This window comes from Argiope bruennichi, chromosome 8 (assembly GCF_947563725.1).
Source record: "Argiope bruennichi chromosome 8, qqArgBrue1.1, whole genome shotgun sequence".
NCBI lineage: Eukaryota > Metazoa > Arthropoda > Arachnida > Araneae > Araneidae > Argiope > Argiope bruennichi.
The window spans coordinates 64,507,621-64,527,851 of NC_079158.1; the positions used below are offsets into that span (position 1 = coordinate 64,507,621).

Sequence of the window (20,231 nt, forward strand, 5' to 3'; positions counted from 1 at the left end):
AAGAAACTAGACGTCTATTTGATATTGCTGATTTGTATAAAAAAAGAAAAAAAAATCGTGTCAGCTATGGAATAAAAAGGTTCTAAACGATCAACGCTCTAACAGGAAAATAGTTATAAGTCATATTGATATAGCTACAACACATGCACTTTGAGGAAGAAAAATTAAAGAAAGAGAAAAGAACAACAGAGAATAGTCAAGTTTAATCAAGATGGATAAAAAATACTAGTGCATTAGAAATGATTATGGGCGACAACGACAACGGTGAAGAAAACATTGTTTTAACAAAAAGAGGCAAACCAACCAGATCCTTCAAATACACTCATGTCCATAAATTAAGGATAATTCAGAGTCACGAGGAAATCGAGCTATTAAATACATAATATCACCCTTCAAATTGCAGGAAGCCACTAGATGACACCGATAGTATGGCACAATGACGAGAGTGTAGGAGAGTGATGTATAAGGAATACCGGCAAAGAAGTAAAATTGTTCTCAAGCGCTTTATAAGCCTTTCAGTGCAATAACCGCATAGTTATGACACAAAAGACGCATTTGGATGATTTTTTACGTGGTATAATTATCGGCCATCTGGAAGTGGGCGTCACTCTGGGCGATTCCAGCTGGTAGCATCCGAGGAACTTGGAATCGCACAGAGTGTCATCTCCTGGCCTTTGCAACGATTCCAAGATGACGGTAACGTGAGTAGACGTTACAGCACAGGTTGCACCGGAGTTACAACACCGAATAAGGACCAGTATTTGGCAGTTATTGCCAAAAGAAACAGACGGAGCACAGCATCGGACTTGTCTCGTCAGCTCTCTTCAGCCACTGGTACGACAATTTCAAGGCAGACCGTGTACAGATGCTTGGGGCAGATTGGTCTATATGCTCGTAGCCTGTCAGATGTGTTCCACTTACTGCAATTCATTGTCGCCTGCGGTTAACCTGGAGTAGAGAGCATGCATTGTGGACACCGCAACAGAGGGCTTGTGTGATGTTTTCCGACGAGTCCAGGTTTAGCTTGGAACCTGATTCTCGCCGGACTTTCATATGGAGAGCGCCAGGTACCCGTTACCACCAAGAGAACATCATTGAACGACACCCTTACGATGGTGCAGGATTGATCGTTTGGGAAGGAATTATTCTGGGTTCCAGAACTGACCTGCATGTTCAAATTGGAGCCATGACAGGCCAAATCTATCGGTACGTCATTCTACTATGGGCGCAGAATTCGTGTTTATGGATGACAACACCCATCCTCATTGTGCAAAAATCGTAAACGAATGACTTCGATCGGATATCACCTGTATGGACTGGGCAGCATTCTCACCTGACGAATCCAATAGAGCATGTGTGGGACATACTTGGCCGACGAGTTGCAACCCGTCAACCACCTCCTACATGTCTTCGGAAAACATTGCTTGATGAGTGGTATAATATTCCCCACGATTAGATCGATAATTTGATACTTATCATGCCTAGGTGTTGTAAGGATTGTATTGCATCGTCTGGGAGATATACTATGTATTAACCATCATACTAATCATGTAATTTTTGTTTTTTGTAAATAGCTTTTTTTTTTTCCTCCGGGGAGCAAAAAATAGCAATTTTTATGAATGATATCAAACATATAGCATCTTTTTTACTCTTTACCCTTTGTTTAATAAATAGGATTTACAAATAAGTCGCATTTGTTTTACTTCTGACTCTTTCTTTTCCTGAATTTACATTATCCTTAATTTATAGACATGAGTGTATATCTTAAGACTTCCGCTGAGTGCATTGTGAAAGTATATGTGTTTGTATGGTTTAATATTTAGTTAAAATCTTCATATACTAATGGTTCCGTTCCAAATCTGTTTAACTTTATTTCATATTCAAGACATCTCTATGTCGATCTCAAGAACGTTATAGACCCGATTATACAAAGAAATTGGTACTTTGGATTATACAAAGAAATTGGTACAAATTGGTATACAAAGAATTGCCCATGTTAAATGACGAACGTAAAATTCAACGAGAACATAAAACGACATGTTTGAAAAGCAAGAACAGAAAGTAGAGGCGGATTCAGGAAGTTTAAAGTTCCAAAGATAAACTTCGATGCAAAGGATTGTATTGACATGATATCATGGCTTGAAAATGGTGTAACTGAACCCCCCCCCCTCACACACACAAACTTGCTAAAATATGTTTCCAGTAACTCTCTCAAAAACTTTATACAGAATGCATCTGAAGCCGAACCAAATAATATAGAGGACTAGATTACCGACTTTCCGAGGCTTCCTTGTCACACGCAAGCAATGGAAAGAGCTGTGAAACTAGTGGCGAAACGGCTCAAAATGTCTGTGGTTCAATCGCAAGTGAAGGACATAAAAGCAAAAATTGACTCAAGTGTGAATACGGCAAAATTTAACTTAAAAAAAAAACAATTTAATATGGCAATGAAGTAGAAACAAACATTTTGCAGCTGTAACATTTGTAATCATTAAGGATACAGAAGTAAGAAACGCAAAATTTGACATAAAAAATATTTTTATTATTATTATACTTTATAATATACAATTTTTTCCAATTGTAATGCTCATATTTAAAATCATCTTTTGTAACCTTATATGAACGAAAAATTTATAAAAATATTTTATCAAAGTTTATAATTTTTCAATTTTTTTTTACAACTTTTAATCTCTTTGCAGCACCTCGAGATATTCTTGTATTGCAACCAGAGTTTTTTAATATTCTCTTGGAACCTAAAAGCTATTCCACACTATTACCAAATTAAAATCTAAAAAGGCCATTTTCGTTTCACCCTAATGTGCAGTATTAGTTTTTGTTCTGCATTTCTGAATTTGATAGATTTAATCATGTAAATAAATGGCTCTTTAAAAGAGCATGTGATTTGAAGAAATCCCCATATTTTTGTTCATTACTTTGCTGCTCTTGTTCGGAGAATATGGGAAAATGCATTTAGCTGACTATTTCAGGGAGTGAGGGTGAAATATTTTTTAGAAATCTTGGGATGTGTGCTGGAGGGTGCATTGCGAAATCTTGGGATGTGTGCATTGAGTTTCATTTTGTTAATCATGCCTTGGAGACTAAGATATGTTCCGAGATTAGTAAAAATAGAAATCAAGGTTGAATCAAGGTTCATTTTCTTCAGACATAGAGGAGTATTATTACAAACTGCAAGTACATGCTCTGAACTTGCAGCTAGTTGGTCTTCTGAACTAAATCACTGTCAATGAGAACTGGTGAAACTGGATTTTTTTTTTTTTTTTTTTAAATTTCATATGGTTTTCATTTGTAATTTTGTTTCCATCTACATAGTATTTATTTTCACATACATAGTATTGTAGTATTTTGCATTTTCCTTCATTTCTTTTAATTATATATATTTTATATTAATATCCATATTAAGAAGTAGTATATTATAAATATAGTTTTCAAAATTGGTGACATTATATTAAAATGCTGATTTAACATGATTTTTTTTTTTTCAAAATTGGTGAAAATGCATGAGTTAGTGACAATGATAGAATTAAGAATATTTGGTCCCATGACTGCTTTGTTCTCTATGTGCTAGTCCCAAAAAGGGTGTTAAATAAATAGAAAATTGTATGAAAACATTTTGGATACTATAGAAGTTGACAGTAAAAAGTTTTAGAAAATTTAATTCTTACATGTCTCTCATAGTGTAAAAGTGTCGATTGGTAAAATGTTTATCTTCCACTCATCTACGCACAAGCAAAGTTTCACATTTCTATTCACAAAGGGATGCTTATTTTAAAATTTAGATGGAAACCTTTCGGTCAAAAACGCAAACTTATTCAGTACAGAAAAAAAAAAAAAAAATTATACGAAAAAAATTCAGACTAGCAGTACATTATCCAGTGATCATGACTTGAAAGAAATTTGCTATTCATGCATAATTTTATTCACTTTCATTTGTTGATCGTTGAAAATTTGACTTTATAACAAGACAAGAAATTAAACATTAAGATTTCTTCCAAAGTACTGGAATACCAAACAAGAAATGAAAATTCTTGTGCACAATTAAGCATTTCTTTAAAAAAAAAAATTATATATATTTCAGTAACAAGATAAGTTTGGAAAGGCAGGGAATGTATGTAATCATAATGCTGGCCTAAATGTTAAAAAAAAAAAAAAAAAAATTCTAAATTCTCAGCATCCTTTAAGAAATGTGTTTACGGAACGGTTTAGTCCCTCATACAGTACTTATTGAAGTAATAAGGAAATTAAGGATCTTACAGTGATAATGAATTAGAGGATTCTTATTTGCATTATTAAGATGAAATATTATACAAACAATACAAAAATTGGTATTTTGGCTTATTTTTCGAATTACACTCATTCTAGAATATGAGCAATCAATTCAGAACTCAACATTCAAATAACTACAGTGTAGAAAGTATTTCAATTTAATAACTCTTATTCATTCAACATTCATGGACTGTTACCACAGTTAAATAATCAATTACACAAAAGTGACATCTAGAATTTTACAATTAAACCTAACCAGAGGTAAAATTAAATTCTTCTATTCAAATAAATGTAATTTAGAGAGATTAATGTTTCTTTAATTGAGAAAGAAAGATTAATTTTCAAAACGATCACTTTTAGAATAGCAAAAATCCATTTTTCACATAAGGGGATTCATCATTAGAGGTAATTTTCTACAAATATGTGATGTGACATTTTTAGAAACTCATTGGTTAGTTCCATTTTCTACAAAAATATACAGAATAGTTACTGGTATTTTCAGTTTAGATTTGATTATTATTACATCTGAACTAATGAATGAATTGCCTTTGACAATACAGTGTAAATATTTGCCAACAAATTCAAAAAGCTTGATTTTATGTAATAAGCAAATAGATCACATATACACATGTATTTTTTAAACAATGTAACTTTGTTCAGATGTTGAAGAATGTATTATTATTTTCTGATTCTGACCTTTTAAGAATCTTTCATAATATGTACATTAAGTCCGAAAATTACAGCGGCCAAGGATACAGAAAAATGGTTTAAGTCAATAAATTTGCTCTTTAATATCTTGGAAAATTTTATAGACAGAAGCATGAAATCTTGTATAAGAAAAAAAGGATACAGGCAAAATTTCTTGCTAACTGACACTTTTTTTACTGTGGGGTCATATAAAAATTTAATTTTTGTGAACTTTATTATTAACTTCTACAGAAACCAAAATATTTCCATACATTTGAGTTCTTATTTGATGATACTTTGCAACTGAACATATGTGTCTAATTAAAATAGTTAAGGGAATAAACTCTTGTTCCACTTTTTTTTTAAACACCCTGTATATAATAGTCATAAATAAAGGAAGGAGTTTTCCATTGATTCAAATCTTTTATAAATGCATCTTTGAGGTAATTTTGTAGTTAAACTATGCAACCATGATTGTAGTGATTGGATTTTGAAGCATTAGGAAATAAACGTTCATAGATGGCGCTAGGCAACTAGCGAGAGTGTAATTAAAAGAGTGATGTCATTCGAGTGTTTGCTCTTGGAGGAGAAGGAGTTACTGAGCAGAGTAACTCGAACGAATCTGCAATAAATTTGTTAAGTTTTCTATTTGCCTAATTTTTTTCAAAGCACTCACGAACCAGCCACGACAATGATCACTAACCAAAGAGATATGGTTTCAATGAAAAAGCAAAAATCTTTGCAACACAGACTAAACATTTATGCATTACTTTGGGGCTCATTATATATGTCACACAACCATATTGATGGCCCTGATAAATTATGAAAATTACACTTTAGTTATAAAAATGTAGAAAATTTAATGGAACACATATAGCCAAACATCATACAGGGTGTCCCAAAAGTACTGAAGCAGAGTTTAGTTTTTTACCTATTAGAAATAAGTGGACAATATAAATTGCAAAGTAGTTCAAAATAAAGTGCAAAATAAGATTATGTTAATAAAAAGTTTTTCCAGTTAATTTTCCAAAAGTTACACTTTTTAAATTTTTATGAAATCCCTATAAACAAATTTATTCAATAAGAAAGCTTTAATTTTTTTATGCAACAACATCGTTACAAAAAAATTGCATACTCGCATCTTTAAAACTGAGTGAGTTATATTTAACTGAAAATTCAGCATATTGTATAGGGACAAAATACCAAAAGATAGCCGGGACAAATTATATAAATTTACCTGAAATTTCACACACATTTGTTTATGAAAAGACAATTGAGAACTATCATATCTAAGAACTGCTTGTACAAGCAGGCCATTGTATATCTCTGTCTATTAAAATTACATTAGGATTTTTTGACACACGCTACAACATTTTTGATCTAAAAATTTACAATATCAATTTGTATATGGTCCCAATTTTTACAGAAGAGATAGCATTTTAAGTGATGTGAGAAATGGCATAAGTCAATTTTTTTTCTGTATCATCATTTATTTGGTTTTAAAGATACAATTATGAGGTTTATCTTCTGATGATTTTGTTGGATGTCATAGAAAAACTTTTAATTGACCAAATTTGTCTAGAGGGGTCACATAAGAATGAAAAAAGTGTAATTTTTTGAAAATTAATGGAAATTTTTATTATTAATGTAGTCTTATTTTGTACCTTAAGTTTTACACCTTCAAGAGATGATTTAAAGAGCAACATCCTGTAAGGTCATGATTTAAAGTACAATTTCAATTACTTTTAATTTTTGCCAACTCCCTTTTGCTTAAAATGATCTATTAAATTATGGATTTATTATATCGTATTACATACAGAATGAATAAATGTGTAGCATTTTTAGTTTAACATTGCAATAATAATCTACAACATGGACCATCAGAAAATACTTTTAGCAATCTTGAAGTATGTCTGCATACTAAGAATAATACTCAAACTATCACTTCTATTTTCATTATTTTGATGAGACAATTATTAGATATAATAACCTTATATAAATCATGATTGTTAGTAGAATTAAGTGTGCATTTCTTATATCTAAGTTAAAGCACTATTAAAATAATTTCAATTATAATAATCGATATTAAAAAAAATAAATTAAGAATTATAAGTTAGGAATAAGAATGATTTTAAAATTACTGGTATGAATTATAATCAGATAAAGTAGATAAAAATGAACAAATTTTTTTTTAACAGAATGCATGATTAGAAATAGAATTTTGAGGTGATAAAGAGATAACTGATGACACCGCATTTGCATATTAGGTTACATTCAACATCCACATTAAGGTGTATGATAATCTGCAAAGCATACGGCTGACAGGAAAGTTATGTTTGATTTGATATAGAATACATGCCAAATTTATGACATATTTATTTGAACCATACATTCTACATACTAGATAAAATATTAGCATATATGACATTTTTATTTAAGAATATATAGCTTGCCCTGAACATAAAAAGTATGTCAACAATGTATGTGTTTATGAAGTGAAACATATTACACAATACTCATACCAGGACAGAAGATTGTTTTCTACAAGATCAACATATCATTTCAATATAAATTTAGCTAATCTTGGTTCTCTCTATTTGCCTTTAATTTTGCACCAGACATTTAAAATCACTCAATACATATGACTTCAATGATTACTTGGAAAATCAGATTTTGAAGACTCAATATTACTTTAATACTTATAAAGTAATATTGAGTATTAATAGTAATTTCAGGAAATGTGTCTCTTTAAGGCTATAAATGTATAGAGATTCTTCAGTAAATCCACTTTTTTAAAGGTATAAGTAATAAATAGATATGTGTTTCAAACATTTTTCTTATAATTCATTTTATCATAAAAAAAGATTTAAAAAAAAAAAAAAAAATTAAAGATAGAGTATTATATTTTGGTACTTTTCCATTTCACTGATGCAAATCTCGCCAAGCAAACTTTATTGGAGACAATTCATATACACACATAAAAATACATATATAGTATACACATAAAAATAATGTTAATAATGCCATTGCTAGTAGGGATATTCTGTTTGGCATTGATTGTATCACATGCACCGGTAAAATAGAAAAGTACCCTTTCTGGTAAGTGATTGAACATTTGATGTACAAAAATAAAAGTTAATTACACATTGATTTAAAGTTTAAACAAATAAAAATAATAATAATTATTAACATTTGTGAATAATTACTTCATTGTTACTCCAACCAAAGCTATCTGTTAATTCAGACGTTGATGCAGCTTGTTGGTCTACCAAAAGCAATCTAGCAAAAAGTCTCTGTAGTTGAAGTGGAATAATTCTAGTTTTGGCTTTTTCTCGGTTTTCAAGGGAGCCAAGTTCTGCATCCGATAACGAGAATAGACCTTCTAAAATATTAAAAAAACAATTATTTAATATACAATATTTCTAAAAATAGCTTTTTAGTTACATATATAAATTTATAAATACATCAGTATAAATAGAAACTTAAAAATCTCTATATATAATTTTAAATGCAATTTCTAAGTTTGCTCTACTTTTTCAACGAGAAAAATAATTTACAACATAAATAATAAAGAATTTATAATTTCAACAAAAAAAGATAAGAAAACATAAATATGTGTAGAATTCAAAAAAATCCTTAGGGTATAAAAATATTTATAAAGCTTGAAATAAAGTAGTATAAAACAATCATCCCTATCTTTATCACACACAAATAACACTGAATTTTTGATTTTTTAATATGATATAAATGAATTAATAAAATTTTAATTGCCTAGTTTTAAAACATCAAGTCTTAATTTTTATAGATGAAATCAAAAATTCTTTAGTAAATCAATATAAAATCTAAATTTATTTTTAATTTTGTTTATTCAACTTCATTTTTAAACATTATACATTTTTTACATTCATAAATGCCAATAGTATTCAGTAAAAATTTTAATGGGAAGGGAGGACAACAAATATAGCAGAAAGATTTTTTTTTTTTTTTCTTTTTAAAAAAAGGGCAGTTACATATTTTTCAATGAATAAAGTTTTATTGATAACACCACTGATAAGAAAATACATATCAGGTATGCTAAACATACTTTTAAGTAAGTAAAATATATGATTTTTACTAAGCAATTTTGCATACCAATTAACCACTGACAGATTAACAGACAGATATTTCTAGCCAATAAGTTTGCCTGATAACAGTTGTTGTATATTTAATAAAAAAAGTTCTACATTTACAAAAATATATCAGAATGCAGGCAATACTTTCCCCTTAGCATATCAATATTTTAGTAAATATCATATTAATTATATAAATGATTATAAAAAACTAAATAAAAACTTTTCTTCAAGAAAGAGAAGAAAAAATCAATTATAAGCATCAACAACAAAGTCCTCCCAAATAAAGCGGACAACACAATAAATATCTAGATTACCAAACCGTACTACAATTTTATATGTCATAGTTTTTAAGTGTTAACTGTGCCAATTTGCAATCAGATATTTTTGTTCAATTTTCAAAGATTGTCAATAGATCAGAAATCACTAAGTTTACTTCATTATTGTAATCATGTTGATTATTTAAAATACATGTCTGGAAGTAGAAATCCTATCAGTGAAATCTCTTATCTTTGGTGTATCTGTTGAAATATCTAAGCTAAAGTTATGGAATTGGCGTAAATCTATACCTTATCTTATATATATCAACCTCATAGCTTTACATAGTCTTTTGTCAATTATTCAATGATCTAGAAAAACAAAATTATTTTCGGTTTATTCACTAATTTCATAGTTACATACTTTGTCTGAAAAAATGCACATGCAAACAGTATAAATAGTAACCATTATATTTTAATACCTCTGAATTCAGGAGTATATAATAGAGTTTGCAAAAGTGAGTTCAGGTAACATGTAGCCCCTTGATTTTCAATGCCACTCAGTCCACAAGGAAGACGCCGGTTAGGAGGCATCGGTTTTGGCAATGTGTGCACGCTAGTCATCACACCAGCCGTCCTTTCATCATCAAATAAACTTCCAAACATTTGGGTAAAAACTTAAAACAAAAAAACAATATAACTCCCAGCGCTATATTAAGAAAATATAGCACCTTACAGTTTGTGCTATGACATCAAACCATTCACATTTGGTACATTTATAAACATTGATGTTTGAAAACAGCAGCGTAAACGCATCTTTCCCACCGAATCCAGATTCCGGAGTTTCTTTTTTTCTTGACACGGCTTTGAAAGCTCAAGATTAGATATTTGTTCGTTTCAGTAAAATGTTAATTATTTACAAAATTTTTTAAACAAAATTTGATCAATGTATCATATATTTCACCTTGAATTTTAATTGTACTGAAAATTTCAAATGTCACTTCTAAAAATATAGCTTAATAATAATTATTCGTTATCAGAAAAAATGTCCTCAAATTTTATGATTTTTAAATTTGTATTAATGTAAGATGTTTTGTGATGATGTTTCTAAATTTTTATTCATTGAAATATTCCCAATATTTTTTTAAATTCTAGTGCGACGATGATTCAGCAAAAAAAGAAAGACCTCTACTTTGATTAACTAGTGATAACAATGCAATGCAATAATACTGCGCAGTTTATACTGAAAGAATAAACTGACAATAAAGACAAATATTTTATAAGTATCGGTTTTTGATTCTCAAAATCATTTTAATATGCTGGCTAGAATAGTAATGTATAGAGATGCATAATCCACAATTTTTTGAATAACAAATAATTTTGCTATTGTTATTTTTAAATATTTGTTCCAAATATCTGTTATTTCAATCATATTATTAATTAGTATTAAATATAAAATTAATTGTAATTTATACTTAATTTAAGTAACGTGTGATTGAATTAATTTATCTATTTCAGCTTACTTCTTAAATTTGATTTTTTCAAAACTATCTATTTAATTTCTTTATTAGAATAAACCATTTTCTGAAAAATTTGAATTAAATATATATGTTATTTCTTTAAAATGTTTACTTTAGTTCTCTGTTCCACCAATAGATGGCGCCAGCGATAAACAGACTATATGCAATCACAAGTAGTTAAAAATCATCTTTATGGAATAGTGCATCGCCAAATGGGAATATCGGAAAGTCAAGGTCACTCCCATGAAGTGGAGCAGTGACTTCGCACTTTGCAGTGAAGCCTCACACTTTCCAGTGAAGTCGCCGCTCCGATAAGTTTCAGTGATATGCAATTCAATGATGCGATAATTCCAAGAATAATCGGTCCGTTCATTTCAGTGGGTAAGGGACTTTACCTATGTATGATTGAATTCTAGTTCAAGAGCTTCCATTGGACAGATCGTATTGATTGTTATTTTCTATCGTGATCCAAGACCTGTAATCGGAATATCACTAGTAAGATCGTATCAAGTAAGATCAATCACACCCCTCTTCGAAAAGTATTGATCACTGGTTTTGTTACTTTTTGATACTAGTTACGTAATAACCGTTCGTAAAATATTCGTCATCCCTAGTAGTGTACCGCGAATGGAGATGGAGAATCTGCTTTTCTGTGGAGCTGCTGCGCTTTATTGAACGAAGCCGGAATATTAAATAGGCTAAATTGCTTAAAACATCAAGATTTCAAGCAGTTTTTAGTTTTCATTTGGTATACAAAGCCAGATACTTGAATTTATTTGTAGTAATGCCCAATGAAAATTTATGGTGTTTTGCTTGTTCATGCACATTTGTGTTATGCAATTTTTTTATTTAGGCCGCGGTGGCCTGGTGGTTAGGTCTCGGCTTTGGAATCGGAGGGTTTTATGTTCGTGACCCACCCGATTCCATCGAAGAACTGTCGTGTAAGCGGGTCTGGTGCACGTTAAACTGTCCGGGCCAAACGTCCTCCCGCTGGTGTGGTGTGGAGAAGGGAATGCCATCTCAGGTGTCGTCCTCGTCATCTGACCGAGATTCAAAATTACGAGGTCCGTGCCAAAATAGCCCTGGTGTTGCTTTAAATCGGGACAATAATATAACTAAACCAATTTTTTACTTTCTTTTATACGAAGCATGGAAAAAGTTTAGTAATCATCAAAGAAATCGAAATTTTGATGAGTCTCCACATTTTTATTTCTTTGAATCCGAAAAGCACATTTGAAGAAAATGTCTGTCCGTCTGTGACAAAGATAACTCAAAAAGATTTCAGCTAGACGGTTGAAATTTGATGAACAGACTTTAAACCAAATTTGCAGGTTTATTATCAAATTTTTAATTGAATCTTTTCAGAGGAAGCCCGTCTGTCCAGATGTTCGAATATAAGTTAACACGATAATTGTAAAACGAAGAGAGCTAGATAGATAAAATTCTGTACGCAGATTTAACATCTATTGTGTTGACATCTTTCAAATTTTGAACGAAATCCTGTTACAGGCAGACTGTCTGTCAATCTGTACTTTCAGAAACATGTAAATGCGGTAATTCAAAAACGCAATGATTTAAATATATCGAATTTAGTATGGGATTTTGTGACTAGAAGTGCAGGTTTGCCCCAAATTTTTGTTTAAATTAGTTAAGAAAAACGTGCCTAAAACACAAATTCGATGTTCGGATATTATTAATGAATGTCAGGGATTCACCATCAAATAACTGGACAAGGATGACACGATAGATTCAGTAAAAATGCTAAATTACTGCCAAAAATTAATTACTACTGTACATCATTGTCATGTAAAGTGTTCTCTGGCACGATAAGTTTATTAGAGAGTACGAAAAAAAGTTTTAAGAATGCCATTTCCGTTTTTTTAAATTTATTGTCTAATTTAACAATAAATTTTGAATTTGAATATCTAAATATATTGAAACCAGCTATAACCAAAGACTTTGCCATATCATTTGTGACTTAAAAATTGATTAGAATGAGTTTAAATTAAAATCAATAATAAACAACGTTTGAAAGTTAACGGGAAAGAGACCCCCGAAACTGGTTAGCCTATAGAGGCCCTAACAGACTTAATGCTGTCATGATAACCTCAACGCTCAAAAAACCTGATTCAGGTGCGAAGCGACGGGGACAATGTAAGTATAGATGCTCCAGACTGCAGTCATAGAGCATCCATAAGAAAGAAATATTAGCTCATTTATGTCACTTTTTAAAAAGAAATGACATGACAGGAAAAAATGTTAGGTTCAAAAGAACAGTTACACTTACTAAACAAAATGGGAGTGAAAAAATTCATACTAGCATCAGAGGCTTGTAATTCTGGCTGGCTATTGTCTCAAGTACAAGAAAACATCAGCAACTTTAAATTAGACCACAAATCTTAAAATTATAAAGAACGTTAAAAAAATTCTTGTATGTCTCTGAAAAATTTATTGTTACAATTTCACTTTCTGAAGGAGTCGAAGCTGCCCTAGAATTTAAATTCAACTTAAAATACCACGAAAGAAAAAGTTTCGAATAAAAGACATTGGCAATAAAAAGAAAGAACACTAATGTCTAAGGAAAGTTCAGCACTAATGATCTGGTGTAAAGGAGCTAACTTATTCTAATAGATTCACAAAACTTATTACAAAGTCATTAAAGCAAAAGTTTGAAAAATATTTTGATTTTTTTTATTGATTTAAAAAATCAATGAATTAACCAAATACATTTAAAATATTTCGCATTTTACGATTTCCAATAAACAAATAAATAAGAAAAAAATAATTTTGAGTTTCTCAAATTGTGTAATCAGTTTGACAGATCTTGAAATAATTTTTCCACATAAAAACTGAATTATTTTATTTACTATTTTATTTGTTTATTAGCTGCTTTTGGTGACCAGCTAGTTCGTAATGGTTTCTAAAATTTTCATTTAAACATTTATTAACATTGGTTTCTTGATAGTTTCTTCAGCAAAATATATTAAAGATTCAAATTTCGATAGTCACGTAACATATAATTGTAGAAGCTTACGATATTTTGTTCATTGTGTTCTATATATCGTTCTCATTTGCTGTCACCTGTCGCAAGATTTAAATTTGAATTTCAAATGAAAGAGATAAAATTTCAATAAATGAACAAATCTTTTGGCTGAAACCGAATATATCTTTTAAAAACTATGACTACAGAAAATCGAACCCTTCAGCATGGTAAATTTATGTGAAGCTTGAAATATTTTTAAAAAATAATTTATGCAATATTTCACTGACTTATTCAATAAAAATTTCTTTGATTTATCATAACATTTAGTTTTACCTTCAAAAAGATTTAAATGTGGTAAATAATATTTTATTTTATTTCATAATAAGCCTACATCTGTAAACAGTCATGAAGTTTAAATTTTATACAGTTTCTCAATCCTGTAAATATATTCAGGAAAATTATCTTGACAATCTAACATTTCAATCTTCTGCGATGAAGCCTGACAGAGTTGTAAAGCTTTCAATATCACTATTTTTGGACAAACAATATTTCATTATTTTAGGCAATCAATCATGGGGAAAGTCCAGTGTTGATTGGAGTATATTCTTCAATACATCAATGGAGAAGTTTAAAATCGCTTTTTTTTATTTATATAATAGAGACATTCAAATTTGAATAACTTAATCAGTTTTAATTACAAAAGAGTGGAACTGTTTTTTTTTAATTTAAAATATTAACATTTCAAGAAAATTTTATTAAATCTGACTCACAGAACAGATCTATATAAAAATTTAAAATTCGTAATTCGCAGTTTAAATCATATATTGATTCAAACTACATAATTATTTATTTCATTTAGATCATTTTTTATTAGATACGCACGCCAATTAATAAAGTTTTAGAAATTAGGCGTTGGGCCCTGATTAGATTGGGTATCCTGTATATATTAACCCTTTGCACTTAGAAAATTTATTCGATGCGTTTATCGATAAGCGTTTTTAGGTAAATTTAGGTAAGCGGTTTTTAACAGTTTAAAGTTGAAAATACGAAGCTATAAGCTAAGTGGATTGACATTATATGACAATTAGCAAATTATTGATTCCAAAAAGACATTCTCTGCCAAAAGCAAAAACTCAAAGAAATTTTTTTTTGTCTAATACAAAAGAAGCGCTTGCAAAATAAGAAAAAAAGAGAAATCATATCTTTGGTTAAGAGAAATTTTAAACTCCTGTAACCACAGAAGCCATGTTTTTATATTAGAGGAAATATTGAACTGTCATTTTCTCAAATTTTATTCAATAAAAATTTATCACCTTTAACACGATCAAAATCTAACAAACATACTATAACTGGATTTCAAATGATATAGGGCAACGAAATGAGGTATTTTTTTTTTTTTTTTCAGATAGCGAAATATTTTTTTATTTGTAATTGTTTATGTCAAAATTCAGTTGTAAAGTAATAAAAAAATGCATGCTTACACTAATTTTTTCTCCTAATTTACTTGAGATCCAAATTTTTCTTAGATTTTTGTGTCCTTTCATAGATTCTTACCCCCATAATTTGTGTGCAAACAAAATTGCAATTTGAAGTAAAGTATTAACCATTTAGATCAATTGACTTTAAAATTAACTGCAAATTCCCCTGCTGCTCAAAAAAATATGAAATTTATGGGAGAAAAGGCTGCTAAGTCATTTTTGTATTTATACTTGACATTTGCATTGAAAAATAGTAAAAGATTATTTAAAAAAAAAAATCCAATTATTCAATGTTTCAAACATAGTCGATCACTTTAAATTATTTTATTTATTTGCAACCAAGATACCACTGGCAATGCTTAAGTAAATCTTGCTATCATACTTTAAACATTTTTAATCATTTATGAAAATAGATTAAATTTCATCTGCTTCTAAAATTCGTTTGGTGATACTGGTAATTATTTAAGAAGTCATGATATTTAGGATTGTATGCTAAAAATAACATTTTCACTTTAATTAAAAACAATGCGCATTATAAGAGTTTAACTGTAATAGTTAAACTGTAATTTTATTTAAGATTATTAATGTTTTGCATAAAAGTATCTCTCGCAGGAAAATATTATATATGATTTTAAAAATACGCTTTCTTTAGTATTCCATCAAATGCTAGTATTAAATTCTAGTCACCTTTGGAGATTGGTTGATTCACTTAGATTTATGGTAGCTACAATTGTTGTTGTTGCGCGAGGCTTCTTAATTTTCTGTAACCTCACCTAAAATTTGAAATTTAATTTGAAAAACGGAAGTGATTAAATTCTTACAGAAACTTACACGCTGAAATTAAATGTTTTCCTTTAAAATATAAAAATAGAAAGTAAAATCATACAATACTGAAGTTTTATGTCTGTCTTAGAATAGTTTTTGTTACTTGTGCAGTGGCTCAAAGCCCTATTAATAAAAATATCTCTGATTCCACAAATACATTAATTCACTGCGATAAGAAGGATAAATAAGCAATAAGAATGATAAATTGTTCTTAAATATCCAGTAATATTGCGTCAAAGAAGAACAATAATTTAAAAGAGATGCATTTAAGAAAATAATTCGTCACTACTAATTTCTAAAATTAAATTTAATTGTAAATATAACAAACTTTGAAAAGTATATTAAAAGCATAATTTAAATAGAAACTTATTCCATACGAAAAATAAGCCATAACTTCATATTTTCACTATCAATAATGGAAGAAAAATAAATGATGAAATACTTGTAGTAACAATAAAAAGGATATGAGCTTCTTTACAATAGTAATATATTTTGTTGAAAAATAAGCATAAAACTGTTTTTTTCAAAAATTTATTTGAAATTTGACACCTTTGGTAACCATTAATTAAATGGACTAATGAGATTAATGGTTACTAAAAATTTCAGTTAAATATTTTGAGTAATTATGTCTTAACATCTTCCTCACCAAAATATTTTTTAAATTCAAATTTTTACAGATATTTAACTCGTACAATTTTAGAAGCTTTACACTGTTCTATTTATTGTATCACACACTTAAATAATTTTCAGTCTATATCATTATATATTCAAATATATCACAGGAAAGAGCAACAATATTTAAAAATAGCCGCAGTCTTAAATATTTTTAATCTTTAATTGATTTTGAAATAATTCCTTAATTGTAAGTACAATAAATTTTTTAAAAATAATTATTTAAAGCATACCCTAAATTGAAACCTGCTGAGCATGAAAAAATAGCCAAATCTTCGTACTTTTACTATCAATTGTGGAAAAAAGGCAAAGATAGAAGATTAGTAGCAAAAATGAATACAATTTAAATTTTATTTCAACAATAGAATATAATGCTGTAAAATATATTTGAAATTTTTTTTTAATTTGATTAAAATATTTAAAAAAATTATGTCACAAAATAACTGATATCATTAAAAAGATAATTTTTTTTTAAGTTTACGAAAAGGAAAACTTGCTTTCGTGCTATTACATTGTCTTAAGTTATCACAGAAAAAATGTTAAAATTTCGCTTAGTATTTAATTAATTAAAATTTTTGAAAAAAACAACTCCGAAGTGGTCCTTTCTATCTTCAAAATACGCGTACTAAATTCGATATTTCTATGCTTCATGGTATGTCCTTTAGAGAGCTAAAACCCATGCACACAGAGGCACACGAACATCTTTATTAATTGTACAGATGGACCAAAAAAGCTGTACCGTGATTTTTACAGAGAATACACTGTTACACTAATTTAATTTTTTTTTAGTTACCTGATTTATACTCATACATGTTGAAACTGCATTAAATATTTTTCTGCGTATGTTAACGCAACTGCATAATCAAAAGCATATTTTTTTTAATTGATTAAAATAGATTAATTAATCTTACATCATTATCAGCTTGGTGTTTCGAATAAGAGATTCGAATTCCTTTACAGTTTTTTTGTCAGAATGTCAGAAAAGACTGTCATTAAAAGAAATGTGTATAGAAATTAAACAAATGCAAAAAGATAAATAATCTATTCTTCTACAAAAAAAAAAAAAAAAAAAAAAAAAAAAAAAAGAGGGAGGGAAAAAGCCAGTTTCATACTACTTGTAACCAAAATGCAAATTGGATTAGCAATCGAAATTACATTAATCATTTCTATTCCCATAAAAGCATATTTTTGTAATTTATGATTTTCATTCAAAATGCTCTGAATTCAGCATTCTCAAGATTAGCATTGCAATTCCAAGCAAGCATAAAAAAATTCGAACTTGAGTTTTTGACAAATTTAATGTTTCGGATCTCTTTGAATCCGAAAAATATATTTATAGTATAATGTATATGTCTGCCTTACAATACTCTTTGAGCTAGGCAGATAAAATTTCGTGTTAGAACTTACGATCAAATTTAGAAGTTGCTATCATATTTCGAACGAAATTTATTCAGACAAGTCTAGCTGGCTGGCTATTCAAGTAAACCGAACTCGATAACTACAAAATGCAAGGAGCTATGTGTATAAAATTTAGGTCACCATTTAGGATAATTAGGCATTTGGGTGATAGGTTTAACATCAAAATTTTCGATTTTTATCATATTATTATTTATCCCTTCGATAGATTTAAATCAAATTTATCAAAGAGTTAACCGTCTTTCGATTCATACTTTCACAAGCATGTAAATATAATAAACATAAAGACTAAAATCAATTAAATTCGATATACAGGTGGTTATCAAAATAATGAAAATACTTGTGAATAAAGGTGATATTTTTGAATGCGCTTTGCAAGCATTAAAATATAATAATAGTCACCAGTTGTTTTTTTTTATAAATAAGAATGCATATATTCTGATAGTATGTGTCAGCTTTATTAAAGTTCTGTAATTCTTGGATTTTTTTTCAAAAGCTTAAAATGTCTGACCTCTCCTACAATAGAGGCCAAATTCTGGAAGCCCGTCTAGGTGGAGAAAGCATGATCGAAATATCCCAGCTTTTAGGCGTTTCTAAAGGTACGATGCCTAAAGTCATGACAGCATACATGCAGAGCGGCAAAACAAGCTTGGCAAAGCAAAATAGTGTACGGAAAGAAAAGCTCAGTGAAAAAACCCCCACCAGATTGTAATGTCTAAAAAAGCGAACAACTGCAGCACAAATGACCGCAGAGCTCATTACCCATCTGGATTCTTCAGTTCCAGTGATTACAGTTAGAAGGCATCTTCATAAACAGAACATTTATGGCAGAGCAGTAATTCTCAAGCCACTTGTCACAGATGTTAATAGTAAATGTCTACAATGGTGTCACACTCACAAAATCCGATCAATTGATAAGTGGAAGAAAGTAATATGCTCTGACGAATCATGCTTCACACTTTTCCCTACAACAGGATGGGTGCACGTTTGGAAGACACCTGCTCAAGCGTATGATCATGATTGTCTCCTTCCAACTTTCAAGCATGGAGGTAGATCTGTCATGATATTGGCAGCCATGTCGTAGTTTTCTGCTGGACCAATCGTAACCCTGAAAGATAGGATCACTGGGGAGAAATATAGAAAAGATTTAGCTGACCAGATCCATCCTATGATGCAAATTTTGTGTCCTGCAAGAGATGGAATTTTCCAGGATGATAATGCACCTATCCTTTCAGCGAAACTTGTCCAATCATGATTTGATGAACACGAGGATGAAGTTAAACATCTGCCTTGGCCCGCACAGTCACCCGACCTCAATATAATTCAACCGTTATGGTCTATTTTAGAGCTTTCAATCGATATCCTCCATCGGTATCTCTCCCAGAAGTTTCACAATATCTCCAGGAAGAATGATACAATATTCCTCTAAACGCTATTAAACACTTGTATGAATCTATTCCAAGGCGAATCCAAGCTGTATTACATGTCAAAGGCGGTTCTAAATCATACTAATTAAGGATTCTTTATAAATATAAAGTGTTTCCATTATTTTGATAACCACTTATATGATCTTGTGACTACTATTGTAATTTCGTTTCGGATTTCAATTTCAATCGGTCGGCAAAAAGGTATCGAAAACACATACTCACACGACAAATTCAGTAAAAATGCTACGATTCAGGGCTATGGTTTATATCTCATAACTATTGTTCACCAATGCCATGAAAGGTATTCTTTCCTTACTTTAGGTCCATAATTTTAAGGGGCAAAAACTGCGGGAAAGTTTCGGGAAACCACTCCCACTGGTTAATGCAAGTTATTATAATCGTTTCTTAAAATTACGGTAGCTACCGACTAAAAAAGAGTTGTAATCAGTAATTCTTAGCATGTTTTTTATATATTTCTAAGAAAAGATATATAAAAGTAATTATGTTAGCGATTCTTTAAAATCAAGTTCTAATTTATGATGTATTAGTCTAAAATGGCGTCAAATAGTTCTC

General features: G+C 29.7%; 1 protein-coding gene across 1 annotated transcript in view; it reads right to left on the reverse strand.

Moving 5' to 3' along the window:
* The window catches only part of LOC129980580 (ubiquitin carboxyl-terminal hydrolase 40-like), a 70,641-nt gene extending 60,452 nt beyond the window's left edge, over positions 1-10,189 (reverse strand). The window contains exons 1-2 of the mRNA XM_056090957.1: positions 9,820-10,189; positions 8,178-8,353 (exon numbers count right to left, since the gene is read on the reverse strand). Of these exons, the coding sequence (XP_055946932.1) occupies positions 8,178-8,353; positions 9,820-10,003 (360 nt within the window). The 5' untranslated portion in view covers positions 10,004-10,189. The remainder of the gene's footprint in view (positions 1-8,177; positions 8,354-9,819) is intronic.
* Between the last annotated feature and the right edge of the window lie 10,042 nt (positions 10,190-20,231).